The 19,896-nt window shown below is 43.2% G+C and overlaps 1 protein-coding gene and 1 long non-coding RNA gene across 6 annotated transcripts in view; one reads left to right on the forward strand and one right to left on the reverse strand.

Annotated features, from left to right (window-relative positions):
• AMOT (angiomotin) overlaps positions 1–18,567 on the forward strand; it is a 71,953-nt gene extending 53,386 nt beyond the window's left edge. For all 5 annotated transcript variants that reach the window (XM_081178702.1, XM_081178701.1, XM_081178700.1 and 2 more), the window contains 8 exons: positions 1,597–1,683; positions 3,892–4,037; positions 9,565–9,714; positions 11,460–11,650; positions 12,319–12,441; positions 14,116–14,348; positions 15,020–15,256; positions 15,598–18,567. In XM_081178702.1, coding sequence (XP_081034828.1) covers positions 1,597–1,683; positions 3,892–4,037; positions 9,565–9,714; positions 11,460–11,650; positions 12,319–12,441; positions 14,116–14,348; positions 15,020–15,256; positions 15,598–15,698 — 1,268 coding nt within the window. In that variant the 3' untranslated portion in view covers positions 15,699–18,567. The remainder of the gene's footprint in view (positions 1–1,596; positions 1,684–3,891; positions 4,038–9,564; positions 9,715–11,459; positions 11,651–12,318; positions 12,442–14,115; positions 14,349–15,019; positions 15,257–15,597) is intronic.
• LOC308578524 lies at positions 10,707–14,109 on the reverse strand. The gene is made up of 2 exons (XR_014003984.1): positions 13,850–14,109; positions 10,707–11,369 (listed from the first exon to the last, which is right to left on the reverse strand). It is a non-coding gene; the product is annotated as an uncharacterized lncRNA (long non-coding RNA).
• Positions 18,568–19,896: the final 1,329 nt, after the last annotated feature.

A 19,896-nucleotide genomic window follows, 5' to 3' on the forward strand; every position in this document is an offset into this window, starting at 1 on the left:
AGATTAGTACCATGATAGAAAGATTTTTGATTCTAATACCACACTATTTATTTCCCTTGTAAATACAGTGGTGCCCCACAAGACGAATGCCTCGCAAGACAAAAAACCCGCTAGACGAAAGGGTTTTCCGTTTTTCGATCCGCTTCGCAAGACGAATTTCCCTATGGGCTTGCTTCGCAAGACGAAAACGTCTTGCGAGTCTTGCGATTTTTTTCGCTCCCCCCTTTTTCTAAGCCGCTAAGCCGCTAATAGCCGCTAAGTCGCTAAGCCTTTAATAGCCGCTAAACCGCTAATAGCGCTAATCCGCTAAGACCCTAATAGGGTTGCTTCGCAAGACGAAAAAACCGCTAGACGAAGAGACTCGCGGAACGGATTATTTTCGTCTTGCGAGGCACCACTGTAATTTTTATTGGCTTACAAGTCTTAGCACGCCTCCCCTTACAACAGCTCTGTGTAGTAACTTGGACTGGGAAAACATTGGTATCCTGCTTGCCTGCGAAACTTGCTGTATGGCAACTCTGAGGTCTCTGAGAACTCAGTCATTCATTCATTTTATATCCCACCTTCTTTCCCCCACAAGGAGCTCAAGGTGCTATACATGGTTCTTCTCTGGCTCATTTAATCCACACTACAACCCTGTGAGGTTGATTAGATTGAGAGGCAATGACTAGCCCAAAGTCACCCAGTGAGCTTCATGGTTGAGCGGGGATTTGAACCCCAGTCTCCTAGGTCCTAGTCGGACACTCTAACCCCTACTCCACACAGGCACTCTGTTCTGCTGAGAGCATGTGACGAACTCCAGGTTGTCTGATAGGCTTCACAGCTCAAGGGAGATTTCTACCCAAGTGCAGCATTCTCTGTCTTCTGACTCTGTTGTAGCGACACAGATGTTGAATTGTGCCATTGTGGCAGTTTGCCATACCTAAAAGCTCTCTAGCCTATTTTGAGAAATTCTATGCTTAAAACTTTTATTTATTTATAGCTTTTTCTAACTACACCCTTCAGCTGGAAAAGAAGTCTTGGAGGGTGATTTACAGATCAGTTTTTTAAAGAAAGAAAGAAAGAAAGAAAGAAAGAAAGAAAGAAAGACTGTCACTGTCCTCAGGCACACCATCTAAAAGACACAGCAGAAAAGGCAAATGAGTGGGGAAGGAGGAGAAAATAAGCAAACTCAGATACCAGATACCAGAAGAGATCTTCTAATAAGCACCTGAGATATTAGCCCTTCCTCCCCCTTGAACTGTTTATAACAGCTGGTTTCTCAGGTGCTCCAGTAAAGTGACCCTGCACTTCTCCTCCTCTCCCACTGCCACCTCACCACCCCTGGTTGCCTGACAGTCTTCTTAAAATACTGTTGCACTTATTTTTTCAGCCATGAGAAGTAGCCTCCACTGTGGCCAGTAGCCATTGATAGCTTTACCATCTGTGAATTTATCCAGTCATCTTTTATTGCTATCCACCTCACTGCAACTTGGTATCAGCTCCAGCCGGAGCACCAGATTGATTGAGGAAGCTTGGTGTTAGAAAAACGTACAGTATGCTAGCTGCAATTAGCTGTGCGGATTCTGTAAAATGTATTTATCCTCTCCTCTGCAGAGCGTATGGAAACAGCCAACAAGCAGCTTGCGGAGAAGGAAGGCTCTGAGGATAACAAGAAAACCATCTGCCAGCTCTTTGCACAAAGTGAGTCTGAATTTCTCCTTTAATATGGTAGAGGCCTGTTGCAAAGGTGGGGTTGAGGTGACAGCTGTTCAGAAATCACTAGGGCAAACAGTGGGTAGGCTTGGGCATGGCTCAGCATTGCATAAGATGGTGAGATGCTGGGGGTGTCTTAAAAAAAAATTAGGCGCAATCAGTGCTGCTCATAGTGATGAGCAGTTTCTCTTTCCCACCCTTTACTCACTACAGGTCTTGACTTCCACACGTTCACACTTCCCCTGAACATTTATTTTTCTACCCCTTGGTTCTACCCCACCTTACCGCTACCTTTCCTAAATTGCACTGGATATAGTTCTATAGTGCAGAACAAAGTGAGAGATTATAGGACTCTCCCAGCTCTTCCTGGAGATGCCAGCAGGGATTTCTTTTCTGGTTCATTGAACTGATGGTGCAGGCTATGGTTCTTCCCTGGCCAGTGGCTGCTAGGCTGCCTCTGAGCCCAGCCATGATGACGATCACTGAATGCTCGCTGCAAGGGAGTAACTACCGGGGGGCGGGGGACTTTTTCTTTCATGCCTCTGTTTGTGGACTTTCTGGAAGCATCTGACTGGCCATTGTAGGTAGATCCAGGACCTGTTGGGATAAGAATCTAGGAAGACTCCTGCTGGAGCAGACCCAAAGCTCGTCTTGCACCAACATTCATCTTCCTCTGGTTTGCTCCTGAAACATAATTGGTTTTGAAAGGGGAAAATGCTGCAGATACTCCTTAACGCCAGTGCCTGCAATCTTTTTAATTACTGATGGATATTCCAGTGCTAACTGAATGAGATGCACCATCCCATTCCCCATCGGTAGGGTGTGAAAATACTTCACATCTATAGGTTCACTTTTATAACATTTATAAAGAGAGCCCTACCACTAAAATCTCAATGTGAATACAGTGTAAAATTCTGTGTGTGATTATCTTCTGCTTCCATTCTCTCCACACCTGCAAGACTGGCACTGCTTAGCCTGTCTGCTGGCTGGATAAAATCTGGTTCTGTTAACAAAATGACTTGGTGTAATTCCTTAGGCATGGGATGATGCTGCAGCTTGGAATGTGCTTTCTCCTGTGTTGTCAGGGCTGGATGTATTTTATTCAAGAGGTGTGTATTCTGCAGCTGAGTCAGTGTTGGCATCCAACTGGTAGAATGCTGAGAACCACAGCAGCTCCACAAAAAGCAGCACCCTTGGTGAATTCATTCTTCATTTCTGCCGCGCCACCTCATGCCTTAGGCATGCCTGGATTATCCTGTTTGTTTTGTTTTGCTTTTTAACATAGTAACCCGTAAAATGGGTCTTGTTTGGACACCTCACTGCAGAGGTTCCAGATAGTTCATTCTTCGTAGAACACTTCTTGTTGGATTAAAGCAAGCAGTGAATCCATTCCATTTGGGATTCATCTCGTGTGTGTGTGTGTGTGTGCGCGCGCGCGCGCACGCTTGCTTCAGCCAAATCAAAGTCCTTAGTTGAAGTCCAATTTACACAATTCCCTTGTGTGGGGGTAGACTAACTTCTCTCCCTCCAATTACCCAACCCAAATCACACTAGGCATATTGTGTGGAAGTCATCCAAATCCTTGATCACTAGCACGAAATGTTGTTTTTGCACACCAGAATTGACTTTCCTTAATACGAACAAGGAATTGCACAGTTAGGATCTATGTTTGCATGGGTGTTGTCTGTCTCATTTGTAGCAAACTCCACTGTGTAGTTCATGTAGCTAAGGAATGGGGTGAAGGCTGGACTTGACCAAAGCAGTCAGATAATCTTCCTGGAAATTAGGTGTGTGAAATCACTCCTGCTAGCTGTATATTGTCCTTTTCTGTACATGGTGAGGCACTGAATTCGACATCTGCTGCAAGACCTACGGTTTTTGAGGCTGTTAATATATAAAATACAGGTGGACAAACATCAGGCTTGCAGAATCGTAATTTGTTTTTTTACTAGAACTTGAGATCCACCAGTGTCACGGCCTGTCACATGCTTGTAGTAGGGATAAAAGTGTCAGGGGGGAACCATGCCAACTGCCTTGCACTCCTTGGAGGAAAGGTAGAATGAAGAAGGGTGATACGCATTTTAAAAGAAACAGAGATTTTAAATGGATTTCCCAGAAGACAACTCAATCTTTCTCCTTGCCCTTCTGCCCATTTTCTTAAAAAGTTTTCCTTCCACTCCCCTTTTATTCGGACAGACAAAGAAACCCAGAGGGAGAAGGAGAAGCTAGAGATCGAGCTAGCTGGAGTTCGCTCTGCTAATGAGGAACAGAGGAGGCACATTGAAATTCGCGACCAGGCTTTGAACAATGCTCAGGCCAAAGTGGTGAAACTGGAAGAAGAGGTAAGGCCCCATTCCCCAGCGCAGAGGAGCTGCTGGAGGTTCTCGTCACGTGTTCAGTCTGTTTCTTGTTTCACACTTTTGTGTTTGCATTCTGTCATCTACATTCACTTTTAACGGAAAAGCAAAGAAAGTCATATCAAGTTGTGCAGTAGCATAAATGATTCTTATTAATCCATACAAATTATCCAGATGCCCATCATATAATGTCCTGGGGGCAGCACAAAAGCTTTTTTCATCTATCTCAAGAGAGTCATGAAAGAATATAGTTAAAGCTGTATTTCTCAGTTTAGTCATATCTGCAATCTGGAAATTGGACTTAAAAACAAAACATTTTGAAAAGGAAAACCTCCACTGCTTTCATCTCAAATAAGTGAGATCCCAACCAGCATTTGTGCTTAAAGCTCTTGCGAAGGGCCAGGTTGGTGCTTTTCATTCCTCTTGCAAATTAATGTGGATGCTTTTCCATGAATGAGCATCAGTTAAACTTAATAGGATCTGCACTGCTAAAAGGCAGTAAGAATGGAATGTCCTTAAGGATGCCAGCTTGACTGCCGGACCCCCTTTCTTCAAACACTCACTGAGCATTATTAAGGAAACTAAAATCCCTAAAATCCCTTTTCTTTTTTACTGTAATTTTCCAAAACACCATTGTGTGAAGGGTGTTTGAGTTCTGAAAAGGAGAACTAGGCCTATGATTTTAGCACCGACTGGTTATCAAGCTGTTGTAGTGGTTTGGCCAGATCCTTTGTGTGCTTAGTCCACATTTCTGAGCCCGTAATTGTAAATAATTTCCAATCTAGCCTTACGAAAGAGGAAGGATTTTGCCAAGTGGTGTTCTTGGCACATGTAGATAATTGGTGTGTGTGTGTTGTGCACGCTGCTTCTTCGCTTTTCTTGCTCCCTTGACTCTCCTCTGCTTGCTTAACCTTTTCCAGACTCCTTTTTAAGAGGATGATTGGGCATAGTATTGTGAAGGCTGTTTTTATGCAAGTCCAGTTGGGCCTCTGAGCTCGCTTTTGGAAATAAAGTAGGGTGGGGTGGCTTCATTCCTGATGCCCAGATAACAAAATTGGACGGTGGCATGCTTATTCTTCAGTGCGTCTGAGACAGCGGGATTTCAGTCTTTGCGCAGCTGGGTATGTGGGGAATAAAATGGGGAACTATGCTCTCCTCCTTTCTCTGTTTTTTTTCTTTCCATGCTTCCAAAAGTAGCAATGGGGGGCGGGGGGCTTGTAGATGGGGTGGGCTACATGAGCTCATTCTGCAGGTGGGGGAACTGGGCTGGCCAGGGACTGGTGGCTGTTGTGGTCCAGGGTATCTTGGGGTCACCAGGGTGACCAAGGCTGTAAAAGAAAAGAAAGAAACCCTCATGCAATGGAATGCTGGTGCTATTGTGTTTTCAGTACAAATGTTGGAGGATGGTCGCAGCTGCTAGATTATCTGATTTCAGAGCAGCTGCATTAAAAATGTTAAAACCTGCTGGATCAGACCCGTGGCCCACCTAGTACAGCATCCTGTTCTCCTAAACAGTTGCCTGCGGGAAACCAGCACGCAGGATTCAGGCACAAGACCACTCCCTACTCCTGCAGTTTCCAGCAACTCAGAAGCATTCCAGATACTCAGAAGCGTTGCTGCCTCCAGCTGTAGAGGCAGAGCACAGCCATTGTTGCTGGTAGCCCTCTCCTCCTTCATGAATTTGCCCTAATCCCCTTTTAAAGCTGCCTTGGTTGTCTTCCCATCTCCTTTGAAGAGAGGGGTTGTTTTCTGTGTCTGCGCCCTGGAAGTCTTCTCTCACCCAGATTTTAATAGGAGCTAGAGAAGGATTCATCTCTGTTACGAGACAAACATTGCCAAGCGTCTTGGGACTCATTCCCAAACTGTGGCAGCTCTAGAGTTATGGCTGAATGATTGCTTGGAATTTTTGACCCGCTGGGAAGACATCTTGTGCTTTGGGTCACTATGCAGAATATGCACCAAAAGAATTTTTGAAAATAAGGGAAGGTTCCTTGATCAGCATCAACAGGGATAATATGGCCATGGTTTTCTAATTTGCTTTCTTTCCGCCGAATAACTATTGTGGTGATCAAATCCAAGCTGCTAATAGTATTTGTTTCAAAGTATACTTTTCAAATTTTGGTTTTCTCCGATAGTCTGCAGTTGTTGTAGCCAAGCTTTTCCCTTTGTTATATGGGAAGATATGAATTCTGTTTCTTTCATCAAATTCCTTAAAACAAAAAAGAAGATTTTTATTAAAGTTTTTCACAATACAATAAGATAGCCGCTACTATAACTACAAGCAGAACAAGTAGAATATAGATTCCTCTCCCAAAGGCAATTATCAGCCCCCCCCCCCGCCCAACATATCAGTCCCTCTCATCTCTCACCTGGGATCCTTCCTTTCTCCTCCCAGCCACTCACCCTGGGAGGAGGGACAACATTTCCCTGCCTCCCACCCAGGGTCCTCCATGAACCACCCACCACCCACATGAATACTTAATTCCCTGGACCTTAACAAAGGCCCAAGCATAGGATTCCAAAGAAAAAATAAAAAGAAGGAACAGAGAGAGAGAGAGAGAGAGAGCGAAAGAAAGAAAGAAAGAAAGAAAGAAAGAAAGAAAGAAAGAAAGAAGAAAGAAAGAAAGAAAGAAAGAAAGAAAGAAAGAAAGAAAGAAAGAAAGAAAATATTAAAGATAGATAAAACGAGCTTCCAATTTTCCATTTGCCAATTACATTTAAAAGAAATAATCAGTCAGTCCATGATAACTTCCATCTTCTCCACTTTCTGTTAAACAGTATTTCTTTTAAGTCAAAGCCTCTCAGAATCATTCTTTTCTTTTCCCCCACCAAAGTCGAAGTCGGGTTCCCAGATTATTATTATTGGTAAATATCAACTAAGTTTTTTCTTTAATATTAACTTTACCTCCATTAATTCCCACCACCAGTTTCCCCTTTGTTCTTAGAGACAGGAAGTGGCTGTTACAAGTTTTCTGATTGTAAATTTTAATCAGCAGAGAAATCTCTGTAATTTGCATTTTTCTTGTCCCAGAAGTATTTAAGAAAGAGAGGATGCGGGCTTTCTTACCCACAGAGGGTTGTTACGTGGCGTTTGGGCACAGTGTCAGCTCCTCAGCTTGCTGTCTCATTCTGTCACCCATCCAAGCCCCCAGGTGCAGGAAGCAGAGAACAGCCTTGATCAAAGCATTTGAGGTTTCTCCTGTTTGATCACTCTTATCTCCCAAAATGATTTAATAGTCAGACCATCTGTCTTACTATCATCAATCACCACATAGTTATCTTCTGTCAGCGGAACTGATAGAGAAGGTTAGTCCGCTATTCCTTCTCTCGGAAATGCTGGGTGGGGGGGATATCACCAGATCAAATTCCAGTTTCTGTGAAGGCTTTGGGGGTTTTGTGGGGGTTTTTGCAGTGTGTGTGTGTGTGTGATTATTTTACTCCCCGCCTCAAGTGCAATATGGTTGATGTGCTCACCCAAGAATATTCATTTTACTCATCTTTTCCACCATTTATTGCACTTCTATCCCAACGTTCCCTCCAAGGAGCTCAAGGTGGCATACACGGCTCTCCCCCATTTAATCTGCACCAACAACCCTGTTTAATCTGTTTAATCTACCCCATTTAATCTGCACAACAACCCTGTGAGGTAGGTTAGGCTGAAAGGCAGTGATTTGCCCCAAGGTCACCCAGTGAGCTTCATAGCTAATTGTGGGGAACTGAACCCTGGATTCCCAGGTCTTAGTGCAACACTCTATGACTAGGACACCATAGATATAACATGTCTGTCTATAGTCTGTGTGTGTGTGTTTCAAGGGTCCATGCATATGCAGTGCCACAGAAATTGCTGGGTTGTTTTTAAACTGTTTTAAAAAAACAAAAACACTCCATTTTGGTCTGTGAGTAATTTTCCAGAGGTGCTCTTTGAGGGTTATAACTTATTTTAAAATAAGCAAACAGAAAGTGGGAAAGAACTGACCAGATGGGTTTGGCTTGAGTTGCTGTTGAGGCACGGTGGCACTTCGTGACGTCTGGTTTTCAAAGGTTCTGTGCAACAACTCAGCAATGCTCAAAACCCTCCCATTCAGAATACAGGTTTATTCTCTAATCAAAAGATAAGGAAGTACATACATACAAGAGAAGGAACATATAAGAGAAATAAGAGTGTATGGAGAATAGCACTTGCAGAGAAAATAACTCAAGATGTAGCATTATTGAAGGGGGAAAAGAAACCGGAAACTTTCTATGCCAGTTGGTGGCTATTCATTACGTATGTATCCAGAATGCGTTGGCTGCATCAGTACAGATCTGACTTCCTGATTGCTTTCCTTTTGTTAAAGTTATGTTTGTGCGTGTCCTTTCTCCTTCAGGTTTCGGAGACTATAATGATTTGATGCATAAGATCCCTGTTGTAGAAATGGCAAAAATAGATACTAAACAAACACGAGTGATGATCATGCAATAGAATATAAAGGAGGCAGTGGGAGACTTTAGCATTTTTTCTTTGTATGGATATTATCGTGTCCATTTAATGTATATTAATGCAAAATCAATAAAAAGATTTGGAATGAGGAGAGAGAAGTAATGCTGGACCAAAGCACTTGGCTGATGAAATACTTTTCAGCCATAGCAGGCATCTCCTTGAAGCAAAATTATTTCTGCTCTTGGAGAGGCCTGTGATGTTTAGCTGGCTCGAATCAGTCACTTTAGTTGGTTTAAGAAGGGTTTGATCAATTAAAAGTGTGTCTGCAATGAACATCAGTTTACAAAAAAGATAAAACAATAAAATTAACAATACAAAAAATCACCACCCATAATTTAGAATTTTCAGAAAGTTAAAATAACAATAGACTAAGAACAGATTAAAACTTGTCAAGTTTTAATGTCAAGTTTCTAAGCAGTTGGGTAGGCCTATCTGAATAATAATGTTTAGCATGTGCCAAAAAGCACTGTGAAGGCGCCTGCCTGATGTCAATAGGCAGGGAGTTCCAAAGTGCAGGTGCTGCCATACTAAATTGTTTGAATTGTTGTCATCTGCTCTGAGACCTCTTGGTGGTGGTGATGATCATCATTATTAATGATGTTTTGGACTGCAATTCTCATCAGCCCCAGATAGGATAGCTGTGTTCCCATCACCAACCCCACCAACATAGGACTGTCCTGGCTGGGGATGATGGGAACTGTAGTCCAAACCACCTTGCAAACTCTCCAGCTGGTCAGTGGGTGTGAGAACAGAGTCCTGGGCCTTTGACCTGACCCAGCTGGTTCTTCTTGTGTTCTTATAATGTCCTGCATGCAGTGCCTTACCACTGCGCTACAGCCCTTCCCCTGATTGGGGGAGACAGCAAAAGGGTGGTTGCTGCCCTCCCCCTGCTGTGCTTTTGGGATGACTGGGGGGAGGGGGAATCTGGGTTGCTGCTCTTGACGAAGGCTTGCTGGAGCAGGTGCTGTGATGCTTCTGGATGCTGAAGGAGCTTCACCACCTACACTCCCCCCACCCTTTTTTTTCTTTTAGCTGAAGAAGAAGCAGGTTTATGTTGAGAAGGTGGAGAAAATGCAGCAGGCCTTGGTTCAGCTACAGGCAGCCTGCGAGAAGCGCGAACAGCTGGAACACCGACTGCGGACACGGCTGGAGAGGGAACTCGAATCCCTCCGGATGCAGCAGGTAAGAGGATCTTAAGCAGAACTCCACCTTCCAACTGAGTATTGAAAGTGTTGGTGCTGCCCTTTAAAGCCCTAAACGGCCTTGGCCCAGTAAACCTGAAGGAGCGTCTCCACCTCCATCGTTCAGCCCAGACACCAGCTCCGAGGGCCTTCTGGCAGTTCCCTCACTGCGAGAAGCCAAGTTACAGGGAACCAGGCAGAGGGCCTTCTCGGTAGTGGCGCCCACCCTGTGGAATGCCCCCCCCCCCAATCAGATGTCAAGGAAATAAACAACTATCTGACTTTCAGAGCACATCTGAAGGCAGCCCTGTTTAGGGAAGTTTTTAATGTTTGATCTTTTATAATGTTTTTAATATTCTGCTGGGAGCCACCTAGAGTGGCTGGGGCAACCCAGCCAAATGGGCAGGGTATAAATAATAGGAGGAGGAGGAGCTGGGCTTCTGGTTTTTAAAAAGCCCTAGTGAAACTTATTTAACCGACTGCTTTTTTGAAAGGAGGTGAACACACACAGGAACCTAACCCTAACACCACGTCAGCTGCTTCGTCCCTCTAGCTCAGTATTGTTTACATTGACTGGCAGCAGCTCTCCAGCATTTCAGGCAGGGAATCTTTCCCAGCCCTACCTGGAAATGGGATTGAACCCAGGACCTTCTGCATGTGGAGCAGACACTGTGCCACTGGCCCTAGTTAGCGACTCAAGAGTGAGCGTTTGTTTTCTGTTAGGAGACACATCACAGGCGCCTTTCCTTCTGCTGCTTCCTGCACTGTTCATAAAGTGCCTCTCTTATGTAATGAATTTAATGTGTGTCAAAGCAGAGCTTCCAGCTGAACAGTTGTCAGGTTGTCCCACTGCGTGGTTTTCAGTGAGATGTGTGCATTTTTCTTACTAGGGGATAAAAACTGTTCCGTCCAAGTGACCCACAGAACAGCTTGGTCCCACAACTGATAATTAGCACACTTCAAACTTGCCAAGCAATCCAACATTTGGCTGACTTAGGTGAATCATACTTTATTCTCCAGGAAGCCACAGAGTTAGCAAGTGTAATAATAATGTGATCAGTGGGACAGTTGCTCAGTGTCCCTGGCGTAGGCAAATGTGTGACACACCTATGATTTTAAATAACCTTTACTTTCCATAATGACGGAGCTTGCAGGTGGAGAACACTTTTATATTTGCATTTCTTCAATACTTCTAAATGGTATATTTGTATGAATCAATGCCTTATTATCCCTTCTGGAGCTGCACTGTACAGGCTATGATGTCCCATGGTTTTTCTTTATCTTTATTTATATCCCACCTTTTCCCCAGACTGGAAAAGCCAGCTTACATGAATTAAAACAACTCTGATAACATGCAGAAGGCTAAAAACATGAAAGATGATAGTTTAAAAATAATTAAACTGTAATAGAATTAAAGCAATATAAAGACAGGTCTATTGGTAAAGACAGCACAGTCAGTCCCCAAGAGACTGTCAGAATAAAACAGTTTTCACGTGCCAGTGGAAAGACAACAAGGAGGGAGCCAGTCTGCCTTCTCTAGGAAGGGAGTTTCAGAGTCTAGGAGTAGCCACCAATAAGGCCCTCATGGCTTACATTTTCAGTTCATTGTATTCTTTCCCTTTGTATTATGTTTGCACTTTTCAACGAATATTTGTCCTGAAACAAAAAAATAATGTGTTCAGTGGGGATTTCTGATACGGCAGCAGCCTTCATTCTAAGCAGCTTATTGGCTTGTTTTATCATCAGCGCCAGGGGACTTCTCAGCCGGCCAGTGTCTCTGAATACAACGCCACAGCACTTATGGAGCTCCTGCGGGAAAAGGAGGAGCGGATTCTTGCCCTGGAAGCAGACATGACAAAGTGGGAACAGAAGTACCTGGAAGAAAGCGTCATGAGGCAGTTTGCATTGGATGCCGCAGCTACAGTTGCTGCCCAGAGGTAGGAAGTGGAGTTGATAGTACAGAAACCGGGGGAGAGGAAATAGTATCTATAGAGCCCACGTCCCCACAGTGTTTTTATTTATTCATTTCATTTCATTCATGGAGTATGGCTCCGTAGACTGATGTGCAAGTAAGGTGTGTCTGTTTCAAGAGCTGAAGCATATTCTGATGGAAGCCACTGAGGTCACCTGAGCCTCAGACGACAGCAAAGGATGCAGAAGCTGCTTACCCACTCCTTTAGAGAAAGTGTTGTTTTCCACTGCTTTTTAAAATGTTTTTAAAGTTTTTTTTTGCCCCTTTTGTTCTTATTTACTTTAATTCGCTGTTATACTCTTAGTAAAACATATTTAAAAAGAAAAAGAAAAAAAGAGCGGTCAACCTCCAGGATCTCATTATTATGAACCTGGCTTCTAATAAAAGTTTGTGTGCTTTTTCATACAACCACAAGGGCTAGAATTTCTAAATTTCTCAATAAAACTCAATCCTTCAGCCACCGAAACCTTGCGTTGTGTGGCAACATGAGATTCTTCCGATACAGGAGTTTGGCTAGCATTTGGATGAGATTCAGCTCCACTGGTTACACGCAGGAGCTCCGCTGCAATGGGTTCTGTTGGGTAGGGATCCTGCTAACACGCTGCCCAGCTACTAGTCCTGCTTGTTTTTCAGGGACACCACTGTCATCAGCCACTCGCCCAATGCCAGTTATGACACCTCTCTTGAAGCCCGCATCCAGAAGGAAGAGGAGGAGATCCTGATGGCTAACAGGAGATGCCTAGACATGGAGGGAAGGTAAACTGCAACTTGAACATTTTTCTTGTGCTGTTCTTTCGTATCAGTTTTTAAATACATAATTAATTAGGATAGGAAACGTTTCTTCTCTTCACACACACACACACACACACACACACACACACACACACACACCCTTTTTCCTGGAGTCAAAACTGATATGCTGCACAATCCATAGGATTGCAGAAAACCTTTTTTGTGGGAATGATACTTAACACAAGCAGGCTTAGTAGTACAACACCAGAGGAAGAGATTCTGGCTAGCCAGGTGGCTCATCCACTCCCAGGATTGGATAACTTGGTCCATGGAAGAGGAGCATAACTTCTTTGACGTGTGCGCGCATACCCAACTCCCCTCCCTCCCATAAAATTTCTATACTAAATTGTAAAAACAAACAAATCTCAAACCAGTTTACAAAAAGAACAAAAAAACAATAAGATTATCAGTTAAAACAGGTGTTCAAACCATTAAAAAAACACAATTAAAATAAATGATAAGCCAGTTTAAATCACATTTCAGCATTCTGCATATCTGGATAGGCTTGCCTAAACAAAAATCTTTTTAGCAGGTGCTGAAAAAAAATACAAAAATGCACCTGCCTTATGTCAAGAGGCAGGGAGTTCCAAAGTGTGAGTTCTTACAAATGTGGAACAAATGCTGTGTTGCAACTATAACAGTGTAAAATCTAGATATTTCTTGGTTCCTCCTTCCATGCAAACATCTTTTGTGTCCAGCATCAAATTGAATTGCTTTGAACCATGTCTGAACACTGCCTAGCAAGTCTCCTCTTGGAATGTGATTTTTTTTGTATTAAAAAATGCTTCATTTTCAAGAACCTTTATAGTTTCTCTGGCTCTTCTTTCTCTTGTCCCGATTAGAAACCCCACTGAGCTTCAGACATATCTTGCCAATTATATTTATACCAGCGTTAATTAAATTCAGCCACCTTCACATTGTGCATAAATTTGTAACACGTGAAATTTAAGCGTTAGTTGATGAATGCTTATATTAATTTAAAATGATAATCTGATTATTCCTATTCCTATTTGTTCTCTCATCTATTTATTTATCTCTTATCTTTTTGGCTTATTAATAATCGGTTCTTTAACATACAATTGTTGTTTTAATATTCCTTTTTCCTAGGAATTAAGTGGTTGGTTGTTGTTTTTTACGATTTTCATACACATATTAATAAACTGATACTTTGTAGTTATTTATCTCTGTGGATGAATAAAGGACACTGAGAGTAGTTAACATACCATTTCAGGATCAAGAACGTTTATGTTATTTGGAAGGGGGATTAAATTTCTGTTTCCACGTTGGTTAGATTTTTCTTGTTTGTGGTGATAAAATTGTACCTTTTATATTTACAAAACAATAAAAATTATTTAAAGAAAATCTTGCCGACCTGGTGCCCTCCTGATGGTTTCTTGGACCTGAAGTCCCATCAACACCAGGCTTGGTGTAGGCTGTCCTGCACAAATTATCTGGGGTCTTCTTGAGTGTAGCAGGACATCCCTCAGCTCCTTCGCGAGAGCCCATGGGCTGTCAAGCATCCTATTGACAGACCCATGAACTCTGCCCAGTTTTCTTAATATTTGGGAAGAGGGATGCAGTCAGAAAAAGCCCCAGGATCACTGATATATTGATGACTGTCCTTTTGCCCTGTCCTAGGATCAAGACCCTCCATGCTCAAATCATTGAGAAGGATGCCATGATTAAGGTGCTCCAGCAGCGGTCCAGGAAAGAGGCCAGCAAGACTGACCAGCTGTCTTCCATGAGGCCAGCGAAATCCCTGATGTCCATCTCCAACACTGGCTCAGGCTTGCTCTCCCATTCTTCAACACTGAGCAGCACACCCATTCTGGAAGATAAGAGGGAGGACAAGAGCTGGAAGGGCAGCTTAGGTGATTTACACATGTGTTTGTGTGTGTGTTTTCACAAATCATACATGGGCTCTGAGCAGTCCAGTTGACCAGAGATCAAATCCTGCCTTGCAGGACCGGCCCTGTCCTTAGGTAGAATTTAATTTTGACATCGGGGGCATGTATTTTTAGAAATTGTCCCCATGGAAGTGACGGAGAGTCAACTCAAACTGCCGTCTTGATATGACGATGTCACCACCACCACCCCTTGATTTATCGTTGTATTTGAACAATCACTGGAATTTTCTCTCTCTGGTGCCAGTATGTTGACACCAGGCTCAAATACTACACACCTGCGGCAGGGGGTGGGGTGGACACATCTTCCTGCTTTGGGCAGCAAGGAGCATGACTGCCATCAGTGAAACACATACACAGCAACACAAACAAACAAACACATCTTTTCCCACTCTGTACTTCTGGCTGTTCCATTATAATCACTTGCCTAAGGTTGTACTGTTGGAAGTGTGTGTTTGTGTTGTGACCCTCTGGAATGCATACTTCAGTAAGGCTCTTGGCTCTTTTTTATTATTAAAAAACTCTATATTGTCTTAACAGACTGGGTGCTGTGGGATGCTCCCAAGGAGCAGAATATAAGACGAAGCTGGCATCATGCATCTGGTGTGCAACTGCCTTGTCCTTTTTCTCCCCTTCAGGTGTTCTGCTGGGAACAGAATGCCGCTCCGAATCCATTCCTTCCACTCCTTCGCCCATCCTCCCCTCCCCTCCGCTGCTGTTTGCGCACTCCAAGACCGGCAGCCGAGACTGTAGCACTCAGACGGACCGGGGAAGTGAGCAAAGCAAGGTCTCCGCCTCCTCTTCCTCCTCTGCTTTGCCTCCTGTGCAGGGGAGGCTCCCTGCTATGAATCTGACCTACACTTCGGACAAAGCAGGTAATGAGGACTTTCCCCTTGGCTGAGCCAGGACTTAAGAATAATGAACAACAATAATTTAAAAGCTTTCAATGAGTTAAAGTGACATTCTGCCCAGGGGCCATACTGGCTGGGGATGAATGGAGTTGCCATCTAAAATACTTGGAGGGCACAAGGTTGGGGAACAGCTGATCTCACCAATTAAATCACTTAAAGATTGCGGCCCTAGATGGAAGGCATTTTGCTAGATGGAAACAAGAGCTGGAAAAGTATATAGTTGTCAATTGGCTACCACCCCTAGAAACTTACCGTCACACACACACCGCCACCTTTTAAACTTATTTCCTTCTCTTGCTTTATAGATACACCAGTTTTCCATTCCAACACTCTAGAAAGGAAGAACCCAGCTCAGAATTTGGGGCAGGACCTCAACGATGCGGAAATGGTGGAGTATCTCATCTGAAGAAATCAAAAGCTGAAGCAGACTAGCAAGAAGTGTCTCCGTACCCCTCCCCCTGTGAAACTTTTTTTTTTTTTTAAGCAGATCATAGTAAAGGAAGCCAGAGCTTTCTGCTGTTTTGTATATATATATATATTTTCTCAAAGGTATGGGCAGGTTAACTTATATTTTGTTCCAAAATTATTAAAGTAGGTCTGGGGTTTTTTTTTAAGAAGGTTCTTTCCCATACCTTCTTTCTGTTTCTTTAAAAATACTGGATCTGATAGCATCTGGATAAAAATTAAACCAAGCTCCTAAATGCACTAAATTTTTGAAATGTCAGTATTTTTTTTTTGTTATTAAAAACAACAACCCTGTGTTGTAAGGAAAGTAAGGACCTTATTTAGACGTTGACGTCCATAATGCCTTTTTACAAAGCCTGTTACTTCCCAGGTTTCTCTTTTTGCCAGATGATTACATGGTGCTGTCACTTTTGAGTGTCGTTTAAGTGTCCCAAATATTCAGGGGTCCCTGAGAACCATTGTACGTATGGGACTCCAAAGGGTGGGACGACATTTTTTCACGTTCCTTGCCCTCCTTATGAGAGTGTCCGTTTTCACAGAACATTCCAGGACTAGAAAAAAATAAGTTGATTTCCACAATGTGCCTGCACTCGTTATTTGGTTTTTTTAAAAATACATCTTATTGTTCATAGCATTCTGTCCTTTTGTTAGATGCCCCAAGATGTAAGGGGAGTTTTCTGTTTATTTCATATATGTCAAAGGGCTTCCTACCCTTGCAGCAGGATGAGGAATAATGCATCCCATTCAGGATTTCAGTGAACAAGCTGTGAGCCTTTTCTCCATGTTGTTCTGCTGTTCTGTTCCGTTTAAACTGCAGCCATTCAGCTGGCTTGACTGGAGTTACTGCTAAACTAAGCAAGTGGCAGGGTGTGTCACCAGACAGAAACTTGATTTTCTGTGTGGCCGTGCTGGGGAATTTTCCCTAAACCATATTTTTGCCTCTTCCACATGCCTTCTTCGACTATAATCGATTCATTCCAGAAGTTAGCAGCTTTTTCTCTTAAAATAATTGTATATTTTGATGTAAGAATGTAGTGCCTTACTCAAGATAATAGTTACACTGGGGTCCTTTTCTAAATAAAGTAAAGCAACCCTGTAAGTTGAAAACCTTGCATTTTCCTGAAAACTTTCATTAATCTTCTGCACACATTTAGAAATTATAATAGATTCATACCTAAGTTTTCAGGTTTTCATACCCATACATATAGACACACACCTGTAACTTGCATTATTTTGTTTCTTGGGAGCTGACATAAATATTGCAGCACTAGGTAGCAAACTTTGCAGGGATCGATTTCAAACATGCGTTTAAAAGTTTGAAAAATGAATGTGTTTCTGTTGTACATGTTTTTAACAACTGCCAGCACAGATCCCAAAGTTACGTATATTAGAGAAATGAGCAAAAGTGGAGGAGTAACTAGATTATGTCATTCAGAGGCAACAGAAGGAACCCTTGAACAAAATGTAAACTGTGAGTTAAGTTGTGTCCAAAGGGAAGTGCCTTCTGAGCGTGAGTCTAGTCTCCTTTATCCAGGTGCCTCCCATCCTCTGGTAGGTGAGAGAGCATGTTGCATGCAACCTCTCCTTAGCATCTTCAGAAGATAAAGATCTAAAATGGCATAAAGAAAAGTAAAGAATCCATTGTGTCCTATGGTGCCTTTTGAACTTCAGGATAATTTCCCTTTAACAGGGACAAAGCAAGTGATCTTATACCATATAATTATTTGAGAGTGTACTCACCCCAGGCCAGCAGAAGGAGTTCTGGAGGGCTGCAGGTTCGTCCCTAAAATGTTGTGCCAGGCTGGGTAGGAGGAGATTTCTCTATGCACATTTGGGGACATCCTGAATCTGCTGATTTTTTTATTTTTTGCAACTCTGCTGCTGCTGCAAATTAGTCTCATAGCAGCTGGGAGTTATGTGCAAGCAAGTGAAGTTTTCCACTAGTCACCCACTCTTTTCATTATGCTAATTATGGGACTTTGGGAATCTGCCTGGTAATTAGGAAAATTTGTTTTCCTCGCATGTAACTTTTGGCCTGCTGTGGAATTAAGTTGGAAGTTGACACTACTTAGAAGAAGTTATGCTGCGCAACGCTCCTTCTTCTGCTTCTCCTTTCCTCTGTAAAATTTATTGGTACTGGACAAGAGGCAAGACAATATAAAACTGATAACCTTTGTGCTTGAACCAAACGTTAGACTAAGAGTTTTAACACAAACTCGGGTAATAGAAGCTATGCTGTAGATGAGTCTTCCCCAGCTGGGAACACCACATCTCCCATCTTCCCCAGCCTGCATGGCCAGTGGGGAGGGGGGACTGTAGTAGTTCTAAACATCTTGAAGGCACCAGTGGGGAAGTCTATGTGTATATTGTATAGAGGAAGGCTTTGTAGTTTTTCTTACGCGCTGCAGGGGGGTTGGACTAGATGACCCTTAGGGTCACGTCCAATCCTAGGATTCTGAAAGCAAACCAACAGGTGTTGCGTTCCCACCAACCTGATCGCAACACTCCAGGGGTCTTTCCTGCAACTTCTTCCCACTGGGAACAGACCCATTAGACCAGATGATTCAGGAACTGGTTGTAGGGGTGATACCAACATCTTGTGTCTCCAGTCTGTTGGAAGGAGGGAATTTGCAGAGCTCTGAACATGTTGAATGTCTTCGCTTGGTGCCTCTTTCTCTCTATATATATTTCTTCTCCTGCACCAGTATAGGAACGTGTGTATTATTATTTTTTATGTCTAGACTGTAAACCTCATGACAAAGTGTACCTGTACTGTATTTATGGAGAAAATAAAATTGTTTCTGCAAATATGTTTGCTTCAGACTGTTTTTATCGCTTCTACTTTTTCAGTATCCACATCAGAGTTTAGATGGTGGAAACACAGTGGTACCTCTGGTTACATACTTAATTCGTTCCGGAGGTCCGTTCTTAACCTGAAACTGTTCTTAACCTGAAGCACCACTTTAGCTAATGGGGCCTCCTGCTGCTGCCGCACCACCTCCATGTGATTTCTGTTCTCATCCTAAAGCAAAGTTCTTAATCTGAGGTACTATTTCTGGGTTAGCAGAGTCTGAAGCATATGTAACTCGAGGTACCACTGCATTTGCAACAGGGGTGGCTAACTTGAGGCTCTCAGGATTTGAACAGAGGACTCCAAGGGCCTAGTCCAGTGTTTCCCAAACCTTTTGGACTTCAACTCCCATCATCCCTAACTAGCAGGACCAGGGGTCAGGGATGATGGCAATTGTAGTCCAAAAACCAGCTGGAGACCCAGGTTTAGGAAACACTGGCCTAGTCCAGCGTTCTAACCCAGGGGTAGGCGATGTGGTTGCCTGCAGATGTTTTGACTACACCTAACATAAAGAGGGCCATTACTGCTCTCACCACTACATCACAGTGGTTCTTAAGTCCAGTTGTTGGACTCCATCTCCCAGCCGCCATGCCCATTGGTCTGCCCAACAATATCTGCAAAGGTTAGTCACATACTGAGAAAGGTAACACAACAAACCTCAGCGTGTTCTCAGAGATCAATGCAAAAGGCCCACTCTGTCCCCCCCTCACCCCGCAAGCAGCCATTGTTGTTTGTGTTTTTCCTGACAGGGCTGTTGTGCCTTTAGTAGTGCCCTGCCCAAATTGTGTCAGATGACACTTTCGCCTCTTCATGCATTTTAGTGTCAGGAAATCTTGCCTTTTTAATTTCTAGCTATTTGCCTAAAATCAAAGGAGAAAAAACGTCGGCAAGCCTAACCACTGACACACAAAATTGGTAGTGGGGTGACCACCACCTCTCTTGTATTGATTAACGGTGGCCAACAGAGCAAGGCTCTTAACTGCTAGAAATTGGTTAAGTCACCTTTTATGTTGCCTGGTTGATTCTTACCCACTTCGACTTCACTCACTCTTGTGGCCTGACTTGGGTAAGTTGGCAACCTGGATTGCCCAGGTTGCTGCTCACCCCATTCCAATAATCTCTCCCCTTTTGCTGGCAGAGCAAGCGGGGCTTAAGCTCTGCCCCACAGCAGGTCAGGATAAACAATTATTTATCTTTTGTTTCATTTTTTTTACACCATTTGATTGTAAAGGGAGGGAGCCCTCAAAGCCGTTTACAAAAAAAGATAAAATAATAAACTTTATCAACA

This window comes from Podarcis bocagei (assembly GCF_964188305.1).
Source record: "Podarcis bocagei genome assembly, chromosome: Z".
Taxonomy (NCBI): domain Eukaryota; kingdom Metazoa; phylum Chordata; class Lepidosauria; order Squamata; family Lacertidae; genus Podarcis; species Podarcis bocagei.